Raw genomic sequence first — 19,508 nt, 5'->3', positions numbered from 1 at the left:
GGCCTCTCCACCAAACTGAGCAATCTGGGGAGAAGGGCCTTGGTCAGGGAGGTGACCAAGAAGCAGATGGTCACTCTGACAGAGCTCCAGAGTTTGTCTGTGGAGATGGGAGAACTTTCCAGAAGGACAACCATCTCTGCAGCAATCCACCAATCAGGCCTTTTATGGTAGAGTGACCAGATGGAAGCCACTCCTCAGTAAAAGGCACATGACAGCACGCTTTGAGTTTGCCAAAAGGCAGCTAAAGGACCATGAGAAACCAGATTTTCTGGTCTGATGAAACCAAGATTGAACTCTTTGGCCTAAATGCCAAACCTGGCACCATCCCTACGGTGAAGCATGGTGGTGGCAACATCATACAAAGTACAGAGAGATCCTTGATGAAAACCTGCTCCAGAATTCTCAGGACCTCAGACTGGGGCGAAGGTTCACCTTCCAGTTGGACAGCGACCCTAACCACACAGCCAAGACAACGCAGGAGTGGCTTCGGGGCAAGTCTCTGAATGTCCTTGAGTGCCCCAGCCAGAGTTCGGCCTTTAACCCGATTTGAACATCTCTGTGTAGCTGTGTAGCGACGCTCCCCATCCAACCTGACAGAGCATCTGAGAATCGGTAGAGGAGAATGGGAGAAACTCCCCAAATACTGGTATGCCAAACTTGTAGCGTCACACCCAAGAAGACTTGAGGCTGTAATCGCTGCCAAAGGTGCTTCAACAAAGTACTGAGTAAAGGGTCTGAATACTAATGTAAATGTAACATTTGCAAACATTTCTGAAAACCTGTTTTTGATTTGTCATTATGGGGTATTGTGTAGATTGATGAGGGGAAAACTGTAATCAATTTTAGAATAAGGCTGTAATGTAACAAAATGTGGAAAAAGTCAAGGGGTCTGAATACTTTCTGAATGCACTGTACATTTAACCTGCCTAATAGTTGCATTTGAAAATGTCAAGTACTCATTAGTAATCGAATACAAACCATGAATCGAGTGCTCGCGTCCAACTCTAATCTACAGTTGAAAATGACAAAAACCTTGTATATAGGAGTAAAATAACTTTTCCTTTTTGTGCCTTGCAGGAACAACATTGAAAATGATCAAGCTTAGAGAGGAGCCCAGCGACTATGCAGACCAGTCAAGAGGGAAGAGTCCGGTCAACAACAGCACACTGGTCCCGGTCAAAGGCATCAACAACCTAGGAAACACCTGCTTCTTTAACGCAGTTATGCAGGTGCGGTCATTATGAGATTGGTTTGTATACCGTAAACTTTGACGAGGCTGCTTATGAAATGCAACCGTAGGGATAAGGTCATGTTCGAAGAGAGTCTTTACCACAGGTGTACTAAAGGTCATTGCATACCTTAGAGAACTATTTTTAACTTGTCAGTAATGTCCAGATCAACTAGCCCATGTCAGCGAACATTTTTTTGCAGAATTTGTTAGCCCATAGATATTTTTGTCATGTTTGAGTCACTCAAATATCACATGAATAAACCTTAGACATGGCAAAATGTATAGAATTGCAAGAGAATTTGCTTTAAAACTGCAAAATGTTCTCTGCACCCCATGACAAAATGTGTAGAATTGCTGGAAATAAGCTTTAAACCTGCAACATTTTCTCTCCCTCAACAACCCTGGTCTAGGGAACAGTGTACTGTAAACATGGCAGCTGGTCAAACTGGCATGTCGGGTGCTGCTCCTCCCGATAGTAAAATACCATAGCATACCAGCCTTGGGCTCCCGAGTGGCGCAGCATCTCAGTGCTTGAGGCATCACTACAGACACCCTGGTTCGAATCCAGGCTGTATCACAACCGGCCGTGATTGGGAGTCCCATAGGGCGGCGCACAATTGGCCCAGCGTCGTCAAGGGTTTGGCCGGTGTAGGCCATCGTTGGAAATAAGAATTTGTTCTTAAACTCGACAACACATGAAAGGCTTGTATAAATGTCTTTAAAATACAGCAGTATAGGCAAGAACAAGTTATGCATATATAGTACAAGGGTATTTTATATGCGTATGTGTGACTCCTCTATCCACGGGAGAATAGGACTGGTATGGAACACGTTCTCTATGTTCCAGTGTGTGTTGGCTGTCTGGTCTTGGGGAATTGAAACTTTCATTCCCTTCCCTTTTTCCGCCATTTTGTTAATCACCTGGAGCTCTCTCGTGATTGAAACCAGACCGAACATTCTTCCTTTACATGTTTTTTTCCCCCTCTCTCTTTCTATCCTCATTGTCTCCTTCAAAATTGCAATTTTGCTGGTGAAACAACATAATTGTCAGAGAAAAAGCTCACCCTGCTGATGCCATTGTGTCTTTTCCATAGCAACTGTCTTCATTGCCAGGATGTGACAAAACAACTGTCGTTTGAAAGGGAAGAAAGAGATGATGCAGTAATATGATGGGACAATGGTGGCTCTGGGCAATCCCTTCTGTGTTTCAGTCACAGCTCATCGTTTCTTTGGAAAGGGCTTTTTTAGCATAATGATATTTAGGCTAACACCCACCAGTTTCTCAGAATTGATAGAGATGTTTTCAATTGTAGACTCTCCAGTTTTACCATTCATTTTTTTTGTTCCATTTGTAATTTTTTTATGTTTTTATTATTTTTTGTGAAGGGATGATAAAATAGAAAGGAAGGAGTGCAGTAAGATGTTAATTCATGATTCTTGTAACTGATAAGAAATGATTCTGTCCTGTACATGCAGGTGAAAAACTATGATGACTAAATTAATGGTAATGGATTAATAGTGGCTGATTTCTGTCCATCAGAATCTGTCCCAGACTCACATGCTGAACGATCTGATACAGGATGTGAAGGAGAAGGGACACAAGCTGAAGATCTGCCCCCCTGCCGAGTCAAATGTGGTACGTTCCACACTCATGTGCTTGGTATAGTCCAGTCCACCACTATAGTATTATACTGTACATGGCACAGGAAGACACATTATTACTGTCTATATGGGTGGTTATTTTTAATATTAGCATAATAGGCTATCATAAATATCCCTTGACCAATTGTAGCCCACCCCCCACGTCTCCAGTCATCTGTAGAATGCCGTCAAGCCCCTTCAGGCTTTCCATGGTAGTGCAACACTCTGTATGAAATACATGCCTTGTCTAACACTCATGTGTTCTCTCGCTCACTCTCTCCTTTCCTGGGGTTGTCCTTCAGGGGGCGTTGATGGTGACTCTGCCCAGCCCAGAGCCCCTGACCTCGGCCATGTTTCTCTTCCTACACAGCATGAAGGAGTCTGGGAAGGGCCCTGTCAACCCCAAGACCCTTTTCAACCAGCTCTGCCAGAAGTAAGAAGCTAGGTTTTGCATTAATCTTTATTTTATTTGTTGGCCGTCTTACAGCATTAGTGTTGATGGTGCCGGAACCCAGTATAGGCTATTGTATAGGCATGGGTGTTGACTTAACCTGCTTCCTGTGCTGGTCCATGCTAAAAGATTTTTAATGAAAAGAGCATATGAGCATACCCTGTAGGGTGCCAGAGGAGGCACTACAGACCTGTAAAAGGTTGGCTAAAGCTTTCATAATTATATTCTCTTTCCTTGTGTACTAATGACAAACTTTATCACCAAGAGATATCAATAGTTTTTGTTACCATCAATTCTTCCTTACTTGATTGATGGAATCACCACTGCGCAACATTGTAGAAACATTGTGCTGTGGTTGCGGCGTCGGCGATGCATCAATGTTAGACACACAGCCTCATATGCAGACAAGCTGCCCTGCTCCCAAGTTTAGAGGTCAGTGTGCCCCAACTGGTCTGGCACTTCTCCATTGCTGTGACAACAGTCAACCAAACGGTACAGGCAGAGGCCACAGCTCTTACCTGCCCTGTTGTCAAGCTGCCATGGCGACCACTTCAGAGAAGAGGTTGTCTCAACCTGCTGGACCCTACCAGCACCTGGTCCATCCAGTCTTCAGTCCACCTTGCTCCCCAACGCTGTTCAACACTAAACCATTAACACCAACGCACTCCACACAGAACGAACAGTAGACCTCACTGCACAAAATGGCTCTGATGCAATCTGCTTCCATCTGCAATCAAAACAGCATGGCATGTCCTTGTTCTCTTTAACACGCTGCACCACCTGTGTTCGTGTTTGAACCTGAGGATAGTAAACCGTCTGAGTGGCTGGCCCGGCCAGCCCTCCCAGTTTCACCTTTGAACATGCTGAACGGTTGGTTAGGTCTCTCTTTGAACGTGTGGTGAATGGTTGGTTGGCTCTTGTTGTTGGAACATGGTGAATGGCTGGTTTGGCCCAGGCTGGCCGTAGTGTGTGGGGCCTGTTGGGTTAGGTAGGACCAAGCTCTGTACAGTCGGCTCTGTCTGGGTGGGATGGGGAACTTTCGGGTGGCTGGAGCGCGGAGACGGTCGGCCGCCTGGGTGCCTCTGGTGTGTCCCGGTACCCGGGCTTTCATCTGCCCAGGTGTGTGTGTGTGTGTGTGAGAGCAATGACACCCCTCACCTGGTACCACCTCACCCTGCAGTGCATATGCACTCAGCCGGGCATACACATAGGCACAACACGCACGCATGCACGTACACGACACACATTCACCCAGTAGACCTCATTTCATGCCCTTCCTCACGCTCACTTGCGCATTACACAGACCCATGCCTTTATTCAACCCCTTCTTCCATGCACACATTCACTCGACACCTACAAATGCACGTGCTACACACCTCATCCCGTGTTTCTACGCACACATATGATTTGCCATCGCTCTCCCGTCCTTCGCAAACAAACTCTACATCTCTCTCCTCATTCTGTCTGTAACTGCATGTCAGTGGGGCAGGGTCAAGAGTGGCTCCTCTATCTATACAGGAACATTCTCCTGATGCTGATAATGATATTTATCCTGCCGCGTGTTGACCTTCGGGATGGCTAAAGCCATATACACACTAGGCTGTGTGCGTGTCCAATCCTCGTCTTTATTTCCCGAGGTCTCCTAGCTCAGTGGCGTGTTGCCGGCCCTGACCTGAGAATGTGCACCCTAGTGCTTAACACACTGGTTGGTTAAACTGGCTACTTGTGTAGGACCCCACAGTGTGTGTGTGTGTTTTCCATTGGTATTTAAGGCAGATTGAGCCTAGTGTGTTGTTGTGTTCACCCTTGACCAGCTGAGTCACTCCCTGTCTGGCCTGCTCTTCTGGCTGCCCCACTATACCCAACGCCAGGCCCCCTTGTGCCAGCTGGACGGGTCAGGCTCGGACCAGCGCCAGGCCCAGTGGTTTGGAGGGTCAACACCACACACACTGTTTCTGGTGCCAGTGAGAGACTCGGCTTGTACCCAGACCCACCACTAGGCCTATGCTGCTGTGGTGGGGGATGTGTGTAAGGCGCACAAGAGGAAAAAGCCCTACGATTTATTCTGATAAAAAATTGTTTTAAAATTGTCATTTAAGTTTAATCTAGAGAATCTTGCCTATGCTTACACAGGAACACTTTTACCTCCCTTTTTCCTTACAATAGTGTTCAGTTATGAAATAATACACGTACACACTTGCACAAACGCACTCTGCGAACGCGTGTACACACTGACTGACTTTCTTTCATGACTTGTAGGCCAAAAAATTCAAACTAACCTGTGTGTAAGTCCAACCGCAGTAGGAAAATAGCAGGGTTCAACAATGAGCAGGCGGCCACACAAAGGCACATGGCCACACAGGTCTGAACATGCATGGAAGATCTCCTGTAGTTGAAGCGTTGAAGAGCAGGCATTCTCTCAAGGAAGGTCACATTCAGCTGGTCTCACAATGCCTGATATAAATCATGTCCACAGACCTTCAGCTGCCTATGCAAAGGCATTCATTATATTTCTGATGTTACGCGTCGCGCTTTTGTCTGTCCTTGTGAGGAATAGTCTATATGTGCATCAAAGCTGAGATCGAGAGAATGAGAAACGGCTTCCATCTCAAGGCCATCAGACTGCTAAACAGCAATCGCTAACTCAGAGAGGCTGCTGCCTACATTGAGACCCAATCACTGGACACTTTAAGAAATGGATCACTAGTCACTTTAAACAATGCCACTTTAAGTAATGACACATTTTAATATTGGTCACAAATCTTACATTCCTCATATCACATGTATATACTGTATCTTATACCGTCTACTGCACCTTGCCTATGCCGCTCGGCCTTCGCTCATCCATATACTTATATGTACATATTCTCATTCACCCCTTTAGATTTGTCTGTATTAGGTAGTTGTTGGGAATGGTTTAGTTGTTGGGACTGACCACACTGACCTCTAAACTTGTTGGGAATTAGGTAGTTGTTGGGAATTACTTCTTAGATATTACTGCTCTGTTGAAACTAGAAGCACAAGCATTTCGCTGCGCTCGCATTAACATCTGCTATCCATGTGTATGTGACCAATAAAATGTGATTTGATTTGAAAAGATTCAATACGCTCATAAATGTAGGGAGGTGGGGGAGCTGCATTCGATAATGTGGGTACGACAGAAGAGAAATAGACCTACACTTATTGAAAGGAATGTCTTTCATAATTGATTGCATGTGGCACTGTGACCCTGTGAATGTGATTACATATGAGGCAGGTGTTCTATGAGTCAGAGTGGCTGAGTGGCTGAAGTGTTGATTTTTTAATGTTATAGATGTTTGTTTTTTTACATGCATGATAATGAGTGTTTTTACATGCTTATGCTGGATAGATACAGTAAGTGGCTTTTATTCTGTAAATGTGTGTGTCAATGTGAAAGCGACTCAATGTATATGATTTATATGTTGTATTGAACGTGTGTGCGCCCCTCTGCCTGTCGAGGTGGTGCAACGTGCCGGGGTCGCCTTGCGTCTGTTACTAACTCATCCGCTGTTAATTGTGTTAGCACCGCAGCTGTCTGCATTGGTCAGGGCCAGATTGGGAGCAGCGCTACAGGGCCCTTCTGCCTCTCTTCCACTGGGATGAGCTTCCAGACGGCGCCGTTCCCACTGATCCCATTGGAGCTGCTCGTCTGCCTCGTCACCCGTCGCTGCTCCGTGTTCCGTTCCCGGAACAAAATACCCCAAGACTGCTGCGTGCCTCTGTCTGTCTGTCTTTTAATCCCAACTATCACTGTGTGCCGACCAGATACTGTACCAGTCCGACCCGCTTTGTGTTTGAGCTGTTAGATAAGCAGAGTTGGGGATGAGTGTGTTTGGCATGAATACAAGACACGATTTGCCATATTCCTACTGTAATCCCCATTGTAATTTCCATTTTTCATATAAGAAAACATGCTTTAAAACACTAATTTTGTACACGTTTGAAGGAAGATATTCCATTATGTTTTGGCATCTTTAAAGGGAATGAAATGAGGGGCACGTGATTTCCCCCCCTCCCTCCGCCGCCCTTGCGTGTGGCAGAGAGAGGGCAAAGGGACAGAGGTAGAGAAGGGGGGCTGAGTTGGTCCTCTAGACCTCCTGCTCATGACCTGTGTTGGGGGCAGGTGGTCATTCGTCTCTCCCCGAGCTCCAGTCACCCATTCTGGGACTTGACGTCAACATCCATCAGCACATGGCAGAGATGATCCAGACTGTAGGCCCATCCACTCTGCTGCCAGTTAGAGGATGAGTACCTCTGTTCTGATTGGGTCTGGGAGCTCGCCAGGAAGAATGGTTCACCAGTTCAAAGGGGTAAATCGTTTGGTTTCATTTGCATTGCACGCCAATCTGAACGGGTCATTGGCCTGTATGAGAGATGATATGACATCAGATCAGGATGCTATACCTGGGACAATGAAGCCCCTACAATGGCTTTTAGGAGGACCCATTTCTCTGTGGAGAGCTGCTCAGGGGCGTTATAAAATAGGACATACAAAAATGTAGGCTGACGCCCTTAGAACAAGTACCAGTATTCCGGTTATCCAGTGATCAAGACGGTGATCATTTTTATAGATGGTCAGATGCTAAACTGGTATCAAAGAGGCAACAAATGTACTTGCCCTCCTCTATGACCCTGTGCACTCAGAGAGCATTGGGTTAGGAGTGGTCAGTGGTTCTCTCAGGTCAGCTGCATGTTGTCCTGCCAGCCTGTCAGGCCAACCTGTTCTGTGGCTGACGCTGCCCAACAGGTTGTGGTGGTGGCTCTTGCCCTGGCTGCACATCTGTCCCTACATCTGTCCCTACATCTGTCCTGCTGTGGCCAGGGACAGGTTCAAGGAGAGCCCCCTCTACGAGCGCTGGGGCATGATCATGCAGGATGTCCACTGGCACAATCACCATACGTTTTCTCCCGTAGTTACATGTACTGCTGGGGAATGATAATGATGGGAGATGTGTGTACTCTAGACAGTAAAGTGCTTTCTATTGAAGAAAGACAGAATTGGCTTGCACAGTAGGCTGTTGGTAAGCCCTACAGCCATTTTCACCTGCAATGTCAAATTTAATTTGCAAATACTTGCACAGGTCTTAAAGTTAGCTACGAAAAGAAAGAAATTCCATCAATTAATCAATGTGTCATTGTTATAAGAGACGCCTTTAACAAAATCTTCTTCACTTGGAATCTTTCTTAACACATGAAGCTGGAAGAAGGTCATTGTGTGTGTGTGTGTGTGTGTGTGTGTGTGTGTGTGTGTGACCCTAACTGGTTTAATGAAAGCTGTGGGAATGAAACAATAGCTTCCTTTAAGCACCAGAAAGCTGCAGAGAGGAAATTGAATGGATGAACCAACGAAAAGTCCTTGAAAAAAAATAATGTGGCCTTTCTCCACTCTCATTGATGTCTCTGTATGCACTATTGATACAGCTGATTGCTTTATGCATGTGGTTGATTGCTTTGTGCATGCTTGTTTGAGTGTGTGGGTGGGTGTTTGTGTACCAATGATTTGTGTTTGCCTGTCCTAGATTTACTCATTTTATCAACTATAAACAACGCACATGTGACTAGTCTAGCTTAGCGATAGAGCTGCCAGCTTCGGTCTGCTGTCCACCGCTAACTTTCATCCCTCTCAACTCTCTCCCTCTCTCAAGATCTCTGTTAAAAAAAAGAAAGGGAATTACGTTTACAGGAGTGTGTGCGTATGTGTACACATTTGACATGGTTACTATGTGAGTTTATGGGTTCTGACTAAACTGTGTTCTCTCCGTCTCACCAGGGCTCCACGCTTTAAGGGCTACCAGCAGCAGGACAGCCAGGAGCTGCTCCATTACCTACTGGACTCCATGAGAGTAGAGGAGACTAAGGTGAGACTATAGACCCACGTTACAAACACCACATCCTTCTTCCACTCAGCCTAGTACCATGGCTCCGTCTCTGTGCCAGTGGCTGTGTTTGAGATCCAGACTGACCGATCTACAAATCGTAAAGAGTAGTTATTTAGGAAGCCTTTTTAAATATATATATATATAATTCTAATATATATATATATATATATATATATATGTTCATGTTCATGTAGATCAGTCAAGTGACTGAGCAGAATGTATGCTCTCAAACACACCCTGTAAAGTATGAGTATGATGACATAAAGCCATTAGTCTCTCTCAACGGTGTCTATGATAGCTGTAGCCAAGCTACATGTAGGGTGGTGACCATGCTAGTAAGAGTACGCAAAGAACAGGCAATGTTTTGATTGCAATTGAGAAGCACACTTTAATCGCCAACGTAGAGCAGGCTGTAAGCTTGTGGATGACAGTGTGCAGGGTTTGGTCTTTGCCTTTGCTTCTCGGCCAGCCATTGTCTTTTAACCTTATGGTACCATATTTTCTGGCAAGTGCAGACTGCCCCCCCCTTCAGCAATTAGGGGGAGCCCACCAGGGCTGAGTCAGTTGGCCCCTCGGCCCCACCAGCGACTCAGCCAGCCCCAAAAAAGAGAGGAGAGTAGCGGGTGTGGAGTGGTCAGCCCGGGGCCTGGGACAGGGGGACAAGGGTACAGGCTGGGACACCCCCCTGGTTCTTTTTAAACTTGTGAACACTGACAGTTGTGCCACTGCAGTTGTGACTTGCAAGTGGCACGACGGGCGTCATTGTGTGATCTGGGAAACACGCAGCTGTGGGTCGCCCCATTGTGCTGGAGGGTCACCCCCCCCCTCCAATCAGGGAGTCCGAGAGGGAGGGGTAAAGGGGGGAGCTGGCCCTATTCATGCATTCATTATACATGCACTGAAACGTAAACACACGCACATACGCTTATATGCATTTGACATCTACTGTCTGATGAATTTACAATAAATGTATCTGCAAAAATGTGTAATGGGTTTGCACTCAAACAGATTATTTTCACTGCATCAGGGATGGCGTACACAGACGTTTCACTGCATCGGGGATGGCGTACACAGACGTTTCACTGCATCGGGGATGGCGTACACAGACGTTTCACTGCATCGGGGATGGATGGCGTACACAGACATTTCACAGACGTTTCACACTGCATCGGGGGATGGCGTTTCACTGCACAGACATTTCACTGCATCGGGATGGCGTACACAGACGTTTTCACTGCATCGGGACGGCGTACACAGACGTTTCACTGCATCGGGACGGCGTACACAGACGTTTCACTGCATCGGGACGGCGTACACAGACGTTTCACTGCATCGGGACGGCGTACACAGACGTTTCACTGCATCGGGCACGTTTCACTGCATCGGGCGCACACAGACGTTTTCACTGCATCGGGACTGCATCGGGGGCGCACACAGACGTTTTCACTGCATCGGGACGGCGCACACAGACGTTTTTCACTGCATCGGGACGGCGCACACAGACGTTTTCACTGCATCGCACACAGGGCACGGCGCACGTTTCACAGACGTTTTCACTGCATCGGGACGGCGCACACAGACGTTTTCACTGCATCGGGACGGCGCACACAGACGCGTTTTCACTGCATCGGGACGGCGCACACAGACGTTTTCACTGCATCGGGACGGCGCACACAGACGTTTTCACTGCATCGGGACGGCGCACACAGACGTTTTCACTGCATCGGGGCGGCGCACACAGACGTTTTCACTGCATCGGGGCGGCGCACACAGACGTTTTCACTGCATCGGGGCGGCGCACTGCACAGACGTTTTCACTGCATCGGGGGGCGGCGCACACAGACGTTTTCACTGCATCGGGGCGGCGCACACAGACGTTTCACTGCATCGGGACGGCACACGCGTTTTCACTGCACAGACGACGTTTTCACTGCATCGGGACTGCGGCGCACACAGACGTTTCACTGCATCGGGACGGCGCACACAGACGCGTTTCACTGCATCGGGACACAGACGCTTTCACTGCATCGGGACGGCGCACAGACGTTTCACTGCATCGGGACGGCGCACACAGACGTTTCACTGCATCGGGACGGCGCACACAGACGTTTCACTGCATCGGGGACGGCGCACACAGACGTTTCGGCTTTACAGCCTTCAGTGTGTAGATACAAATGCTGTTTTGAATTAAAAGAAAATTGTAAAGAACTGCCGATGAGCAGCAGTTGCGTCTAATCAGTTTTGCCACTCATCTGCCATAAATGTACCTGCACAGCATACACAACCCAACAAATATTGTTTACTCATCATTTTTTCGGTCTATGACACTTAAACATTTTATTTACTCAAAACAGAATTGTAGATACACTCATCGTGGTTAGCTTGCACCAACTCAAATGTCCTCACCTGCATGGAATCAGCCCAAACAAACGTGCAATAAAACACACACACATACACTGAGTGACTGGCCATTTCTCCCATAGCCTGTCACCACCAACCTAGGAGGCCCAAGTGTTTGTTTTGATTGGCCATTTAGTATCAGAAGTCTAAATAGGCTAATTGCACACAGTCAATTATCACCAATTAGCTGAGACGTTAGGTACAGTAATGCTCCCACTCAGGGCATGGCCTGTGCTTCTTGGCCCATCTTAATTTAGTTTACACCCCTCCAACCTTCCCTTCCTCACCCCGCTTCTCTCACCCGGAGCCTACACACTACACGTTGGGGGATCCTGATGGGGATTAATTAGTGTGGGGCTCAGCAGTGTCTGACTAGGGAGAGGAGGACAGGGGGGGCTGTAGAGCTGGGATTAACCAGGCTTTTGACCTAAATAGCCAGTCCAGTGCATGGGTCCGGGGACAATGGGGGCGACTAGTCGGTTACACAGACCACGGCCAATTATCTATTGATTGGTGCTTTACTGTGTTGGTGCCTCTTCTTCTACTAGCCGACACACTCACTGACCATGTCACCTTCAATCACTGCCCACGGCCACGCCACCGAGACTGTCAGAGACGGCTGGCTGACACACTCCACACCAACACATGCGCAGTGTACACACACAAACACACACAGGAGAAGTACACACACACACACACAGAGAGAGCGAGATGCAAGTGCACATTCAGATGCTCTGGAAGAAGTTTGTATTTGTTTACTAATGTGTATTCACAAACACACTCATTTTTGTAATGGTTTCAGTTCCTTGGCTTCCCATGGTAGCTGTTATATGAATCACCCTTTGTTGTATAAAACCACCATTTTGTAGTCCTGCATTTTTCCATCTACTTAAGTTGCATTCATATGAGATCAATGTAGTGTTTGACATTCCCAGCGGATCAAAGCGGGCATTCTGAAATCCTTCAACAACCCCACAGAGAAGACTGCAGATGATGAGACCAAACGCCAAGTCAAAGGTTCCTGTTCCATTCTGACACTCAGTAGTTTTGACCTAAATCAATAGCGCCATCTTGTGGCAGCTTTATGTACTGTTCAATGGCTTACTATGGAAAAATACCTCAACCACAGGAGGCATGTTTCATGATTAAACATAAGGATTGATTAAAGTAAATTTATTCTGAATGATTGTAGCCGAATGTTTGTTGTTTTTAGTTGCCTCACCTTTATTTCCTCCTCTCAGCATACGGGAAGGAGGGTGTGAAGATGAACTTTGTGGATCGCATCTTTGTGGGGGAGTTGACCAACACCATCATGTGTGAGGAGTGTGAGCATGTAAGTGATTCATTGCCTGTCTATTCTGTTTATGGTTACTGGAATCTGTGTGTGTGTGTGGTCAACCACTGAACAGTTTGGCTGTATTCCTTAATACTTAAGGATTAATTATACAACTACAGTTATATAAATAAGATATGCAATTTAGCAGATGCGTTTATCCTAAGTGACTTACAATCATGCTAAATACATTTTATGTACGGGTGACCCTGGGAATCGAAAGCACAATCCTGGTGTTGCAAGTGCCATGCTCGACTGAGCCATATGTTTTGTGTGTGTCATACACAGTTAAACCATTTTAAACCACTTCTCAATGAGCAGTGTTCATATTTCAGTAAGACTATAGTTGTTCCCAGCTGAAAGCCATGCCGTACTTTGATTGTGAGTGTTATGGGTGCCTGTCCTCTGTCTCCCACAGATCTCCACAGTGAAGGAAGCCTTCATTGACATCTCCCTGCCCATCATTGAGGAGCGGGTGAGCATATCTTTGCATTAGCTTTGCAATAGTGTCCAGTCCAGAATACTGCTTCTGCCATGTTGATCATATGTGATACGTGTACAGTATGTTGGTTTCATCTCTGTCTTTGTGTCATGTCCTGTTGCTGTTCAGATGTCCAAGCCGTCCAACCCGGGCAGGACTGGGAAGAGCAGTCGGGAGCAAGAAGCTCACATCTCCCACGGTGACGAGATGCTTTCCGCAGCGCTCAATAAGAACAGCAGGAAACTTAGCGGACAGGTGTGTGTGTTTTCTTTGTGTCTGTGTGTAAGTGTAGTTTGAGTCAGTTGGTGAGTGTGTTTTGCTGACTGTGTGTGTCTACCTCCCTCAAAAGCAGCAGCAGGGCCATAAGTCCCCTGGCTCTGTGGAAGAGAAGGGGGCAGACAGCCCCTCAGACCACCCCGAGGAGGAGTCCCCCTCCGTTATGGCCTGTGCTGCAGGAGTTTCCAAAATGGCCGCCACCAGCAGCCTATCTGATGGCAGTGAGAAAGACTCGGGCCCCCAGGACAGCAGCAATGACGCCGATAGCGAGGCCTCGGAGAGCGAGTGGAACCCCCGGCACTCCTCGGGCCACAGCCATGGTGGCAGAGGGTCCACCCCTACCCAGTCTGCCCTCTCCCCCAGGACCCAGCATGGTGGTGCTGTGGAGCAGCTGGTCAGTGCAGTGCATAAGTTTAACCTGGGACCTGATTCAGCGGACTCACCCTCTACACACTGTCCTGAGGACCAGGTGGAGCCCCAGCCTCAACATCCTCAACAGTCTCCTCACTCCCACCACCAGGGGGCATTCCAGGCCCTGTCCCACAGCTATACGCCCTGCTCCAAGGAGTGCTCCGTTCAGTCCTGCCTTCACCAGTTCACCTCGGTGGAGCTTCTGATGGGCAACAACAAGTTGTTGTGCGAGAGCTGCACGGACCGCCGGCAGAAACAACTGCGGAAGAGCACCTCAGCAGGTTAGTTAGAACACATACACCGTTTGATAGAAAACTTGTGCTGGTTTGAATTTTTATATTTGACCTTTTATTTAAGTAGGCAAGTCAGTTAAGAACAAATTCTTATTTACAATTGACGGCCTACCCCGGCCAAACCTGGACGATAATGGGCCAATTGTGCTATGGGAGTCCCAATCACGGCCAGATGTGATACAGCCTGGATTTGAACCAGGGACTGGAGTGACGCCTCTTGCATTGAGATGCAGTGCCTAAGACCGCTGTGCCACTCAGGAGCGCTCGATAACCACTGTTGTTAAAGACAATTTGTTGAGATTCTGACCTGATAGTGACAGCAGTAGGTGATATGGAAATGCGTGGCTATTCGGCACCTATCCATGTCATGCATTTACACAGATATTCAGATGCAGACATTTAGGCTACACTGACTTGTATCAGGCAGAGCAATCATGTATTTGAAAAATTCTCATTCACAAAGTGACATTGTGGTGTCTATGTGCTTACAGACAGTGGTGTAAAGTAATTAATGAAAAGTACTTTAAAGCAGAAGGGAATCTGAACTTTACTTAACTATTTAGGTTTTAGACTACTTTTACTCCACTACATGCCTGAAGAAAATAATGTATTTTTTACTCCATACATTTTCCCTGACACCCAGAAGTACTCATTACATTTCCAATGCTTTGCAGGACTGGAAATGGTTAATATAAAGAATGTGAAATGATTTATAATTTTACTTTTGATACTTAAGTATATTTTAGCAATTATATTTACTTTTGATACTTAAGTGTGTTTAAAACCAAATACTTTTAGACTTTTACTGAAGTAGTATTTTACTGTTTGACAGTCACTTTTACTTTAGTAATTTCTTATTAAGGTATCTTTTAGTTTTACCCAAGTATGACAATTGTGTACTTTTTGCACCACTGCATACAGAGAAGAAGTCTGACAAGGTGTACACCAGCGCTCGCAAACAGATGCTGATCTCTTCGCTGCCCCCGGTGGTCACTCTGCACCTCAAACGCTTCCATCAGGTTAGCATATTTTTTCATGCATTATTGTACACATCTTTACGTTATTGTATATGATATATCATGTTCATGTGAATAACGTCGTGTTCTCCTGTTTATCTAAATTGTTGTTGTGGTCATGGTGTAGGCTATTACTGTGTCTTATTGTGTGTTTATCTTTGGGGTTGATTTGTGTGTGTGTGTGTGTGTGTGAAGGCAGGGATGAACCTACGAAAAGTCAACCGTCACGTCAACTTCCCTCTCATCCTGGACCTGGCTCCGTTCTGCTCGGCATCCTGCAAGGTACGAACTCTTCTTCACGTGAAAACAGGGACAGTATCTTTACTAAAAACCTTGAAATGAACTGAAATAAATATGGGTCCTTGGACACTGTAGGTCAAGTACTTATCAGTATTTGTGCTTGTAATGAATAGTTGAAAAGATAGCAATAGCTCAGATGCTCCTGTATCTGTCTGAGCTCTTGGCACTGCTGACTGTCTCATCCTGAGTTCATTTTGGGCAGAACCTGGTGGCGGGGGAGCGTGTGCTCTACAGCCTGTATGGTATCGTGGAACACAGCGGGTCGATGCGCGGGGGCCACTACACAGCGTATGTAAAGGTCCGCTCGCCCCAGAGGAGAACCGAGCAGCCACAGCGCAGAAACCTGGCAGGTATAAACGGTCTCTTTGTCTGTCCATAAAATACTCTCTCTTCCTTTACCGATTTTGTGTTAAGAGTCTATGTCAATACGTTTACTTAAAAAAAAATGTATATATCGACCAAAGCATCGAATTGTATGATTGTAAAAAGTATGTGTTGCCTGTACATACAAACTCACTGTATTTGTGTGAAGGCCTCACTCCGCGTAACCTTGAAGGCGGCATTTATGAGAGAAAAAGCGCTGTAGTGTATATAGATGTCCACTGTTACATAGATGTATTTTCTCCTGTCCTTGCTCAAGGAGAGCGCCTGCCATTCAGCGACGCTCAACTTGAATGAAAATGTCTTTGTGACAGAGGTCTGTGTGAGTAGTTGTCCTCGCTGGTAATTAACTAGTATAGAACTTGAGGTGACATTGTCTTGGCAGCATTGGTGAGCCACCATAGAGGGGTCAAAAGGACCTCGGTAACCACCGCTGTCGTCCACCATCCATCTCCTCATGTCAACACATCCCTTCTTACAAACTCTCTTTTTTTCTTCTTTCATTTTCTTCTCACTGCTTTTCCTTTTCTCTTTCGCTTCAATGCATGTTTTCCTCACCCTGCTGTTAACCTTCCGTCAGGTAACGGCTGAAATGCACTACGCGATTTTTGTCCGGTCTACAGGCTCTAACCATCATAGAACCTCTGACATTTAACATTTCAGTCAGGCCAAATCGTAGTGTACGCCTGGCGGCCTTAACGGCTGTACAATTTCGAAAACTCGCACTTGTTGATAATGGCTGATTTTACGGCTGAATACATTACTGTTGAATGTATTCAATATATTTGAAAATTGTCGGGACACCGTAAGTGCCCTTGAGAGCCATCAACCGCAAATCGAGTATGCGCTTATACTTTATGGGCTGTGGCACTACCTTTTACTATAGTTTGCTCCGATTTCCTCCCATTTCCAAAAATGCGCCGGGATCCTGTAGATGAGGCTAAAAACCTAATGTCCGTCCAGTTTAAGTTTAAAATAAGACTTAGCACAAACACTAAGTGTAGTGTTGTTACAATTATGAAATGTGCTTGGCCTAATTGAATTGTCTTACCTACATGCCAGTGTTGCTATGAACGTCTTTGTCCATGCCGCTCCTCATTCTGTCACCGTTTCTGTGGTAAGCTAGCCACAGTCATTGGTTTCTCACAGTAATGGCTCCTAGAAAATCTCCATCTCTTCCCATTAACCACAGACCCTTACTGTGTTTCAGGTCCAAGGGAAGCAAGCAGTGCTACACAGGGTCAGTGGGTGTATGTAAGTGACACCAATGTCCAGACGGTACCAGAATCCAGGGTCCTCAACTCTCAAGCCTACCTGCTGTTCTACGAGGAGATGCTGTGATTGCCAGAGCACGGAGCTACCCAACAATCGTTGGTCTCTCAGGAGACCGGGGAAGAGGGGGGAAAAAAAGAGAGAGACCTGCTTTGGGTGTACCGCTCTCTAAACTTTGACTCCCAAGAGCATGAAACATGGCAAGCACTACATGATGGGATTGGTAGGCCATCAGGGACATGCATTACATTGATGTATACTGGACTGCTCAGCATTGAAGGGTTACCACACTCTTCGAGTCTCGGTCCACTTACTGAACGTCCCCATACAGTTGCTCATACCTCTGTAGGTGAAAGAGACTGAGTGAGAAAGCGAAAGAGTGGCAGAATAGTATGTTTAATTAGCACAAATTATACAGAAAAAAAATGCTATGTTATTTATATTTTACAGCCTGCTGTGGTGAATACGAATTGTATTTTTTGTAGAACATGCGAATGTGTGACTATCATTAAATGGTGATTGCCAAAGAGTTTTTGGTAAAAGAAATAATATAAAATGATGGAAAACATACACAAAAGACTTAAGTGCCAAAAGAATGTGATCTCAAACTATTCCTGAAAGGAGAGGTCCGTAATGTGGCAGGCCATCCGAGTGTGTTTCAGACCAATACATTACTGTGTTGGTCGGCACTGTTCTTTTCAATTCTATCTCTGTTTGTGCACCGGTGTGCATATTTAAATCTCTCACCACACGTATTCAAACACATTGCGATGTTTAACAAAGGGACATTACTACATATATGATTGCCAGCTCGCCGGACAATTTCATTAGTCTTTTTATCCCATACTTTCTGCTGTAGTTGATCTAAAGGCAGTGAATGTGTTGATCAATCTTCAGATTCAAATGTGTCTCACCATTTATGTTAATCGTTCTGCAAATATTTTTGGGGGGGAATGAAATGGAGATATTTTATCTGTCGGTTGTTGGGACATTGCCAAATTATTCTGGTCAAGTGAAGGATTACTTTAAGTAAAGATACGGTTTGATGAATTTCTTTCAAAACAAATAAATACTCAGTGCCTACACTCTAGGATTATTACGCTTCTGCATGTTAAGAACAAATAATTACGGTGAACACATATTTGCTTACAGACAGCTTGTGTGAAATGTATATGCAAAACCATGAGAATTTGGTGTTTTTACCACAATACTAAACCCTATATAGATATGGTGCCTCAGGCTACAGTGTTTATCTTCAGGCGTTCTTTTCCTTCTGAAAATGTCATTCGATTTCAATAAGGAACTCGGTACACCGTTGGGTTATGTGAAATCATATACATCGAAGAGAATAAATCTGATTTATGAAATGGGAAACCAACAAGGCTCAGCTTACATGTTCTTATTTTGGTTGGATGTTTGAATCCTCTCTTCTCCCCCCCCCCAAAGGAAAGTACTTGATAGTGGATGAGTACGGCTGTTGTTTTCGCACTGGAATTTGTATCATCCCTCTTTACTGTGTGAAGACTGTGCCGGCCATTAGTCAGGGGCTGTCACAGTGAATCCCATAGTTGCCATATTCACTCTGTCGGTGGTGGCGATGTGCCATGACGGGTGCAAAGCAGTGCTGTTTGAGAAACATGTCGTGAGCTGGTGAAGAGGAGGTGGGTGTGGAATCGGGAAAAGGGCAACGTCTAAAAGTATCCCATCTTCCACCCTCCTGGTCCCATACACTGTGACATCCCAATCAGGCTGTTAAAACATTAAAACAGAGTGTCAAGCCACCCACCAACATCACAGCACTTTTAAAAAATGTATTTTTAAATGCAGGGGCCCTCGCTTGGGGACATTCTCTTGAAGGATGAGAAATGATTTTAATCTCAGTTAATGAAAGGGCCTCTTCCTCTTTCCTCTGTCACGGTGGTCATGGAAACCAGTGACAAGGGACCGCTGCAGTGTTAATCTCTTACAACAGTACAATACAAAGGGACAGTGCTCAGGCTCAAAGTAACATTTAGTCACTGTCATGGAAGGCCTGCGTGGCAGAAATAGAAGTGTGTCCCCTTCAAGCTTGGAAGTGTATTGCCTTCAGGGCACTGGTCACATGATACCAAGAGTTTTGTTT

General features: G+C 46.0%; 1 protein-coding gene across 3 annotated transcripts in view; it reads left to right on the top strand.

The window, feature by feature from the left end:
- LOC112223158 (ubiquitin carboxyl-terminal hydrolase 45) overlaps positions 1-18,471 on the top strand; it is a 41,510-nt gene extending 23,039 nt beyond the window's left edge. Inside the window, exons 6-18 of one of the 3 annotated variants that reach the window (XM_024386175.2) lie at positions 1,078-1,229; positions 2,772-2,867; positions 3,175-3,305; positions 9,115-9,202; positions 12,559-12,640; positions 12,865-12,956; positions 13,375-13,431; positions 13,567-13,692; positions 13,787-14,405; positions 15,339-15,436; positions 15,629-15,715; positions 15,936-16,083; positions 17,325-18,471. In XM_024386175.2, the coding sequence (XP_024241943.1) occupies positions 1,078-1,229; positions 2,772-2,867; positions 3,175-3,305; positions 9,115-9,202; positions 12,559-12,640; positions 12,865-12,956; positions 13,375-13,431; positions 13,567-13,692; positions 13,787-14,405; positions 15,339-15,436; positions 15,629-15,715; positions 15,936-16,083; positions 17,325-17,455 (1,907 nt within the window). In that variant the 3' untranslated portion in view covers positions 17,456-18,471. Of the gene's footprint in view, positions 1-1,077; positions 1,230-2,771; positions 2,868-3,174; positions 3,306-9,114; positions 9,203-12,558; positions 12,641-12,864; positions 12,957-13,374; positions 13,432-13,566; positions 13,693-13,786; positions 14,406-15,338; positions 15,437-15,628; positions 15,716-15,935; positions 16,084-17,324 lie in introns of those variants that run through there. The other 2 variants (XM_024386176.2, XR_002949248.2) reach the window with 2 other exon arrangements.
- Positions 18,472-19,508: the final 1,037 nt, after the last annotated feature.

The sequence above is a fragment of the Oncorhynchus tshawytscha genome, linkage group LG23, assembly GCF_018296145.1.
Source record: "Oncorhynchus tshawytscha isolate Ot180627B linkage group LG23, Otsh_v2.0, whole genome shotgun sequence".
NCBI classification, from domain to species: domain Eukaryota; kingdom Metazoa; phylum Chordata; class Actinopteri; order Salmoniformes; family Salmonidae; genus Oncorhynchus; species Oncorhynchus tshawytscha.
Note: the sequence above shows the minus strand (reverse complement) of the source record. Positions and strands in the feature narration are given on the sequence as shown.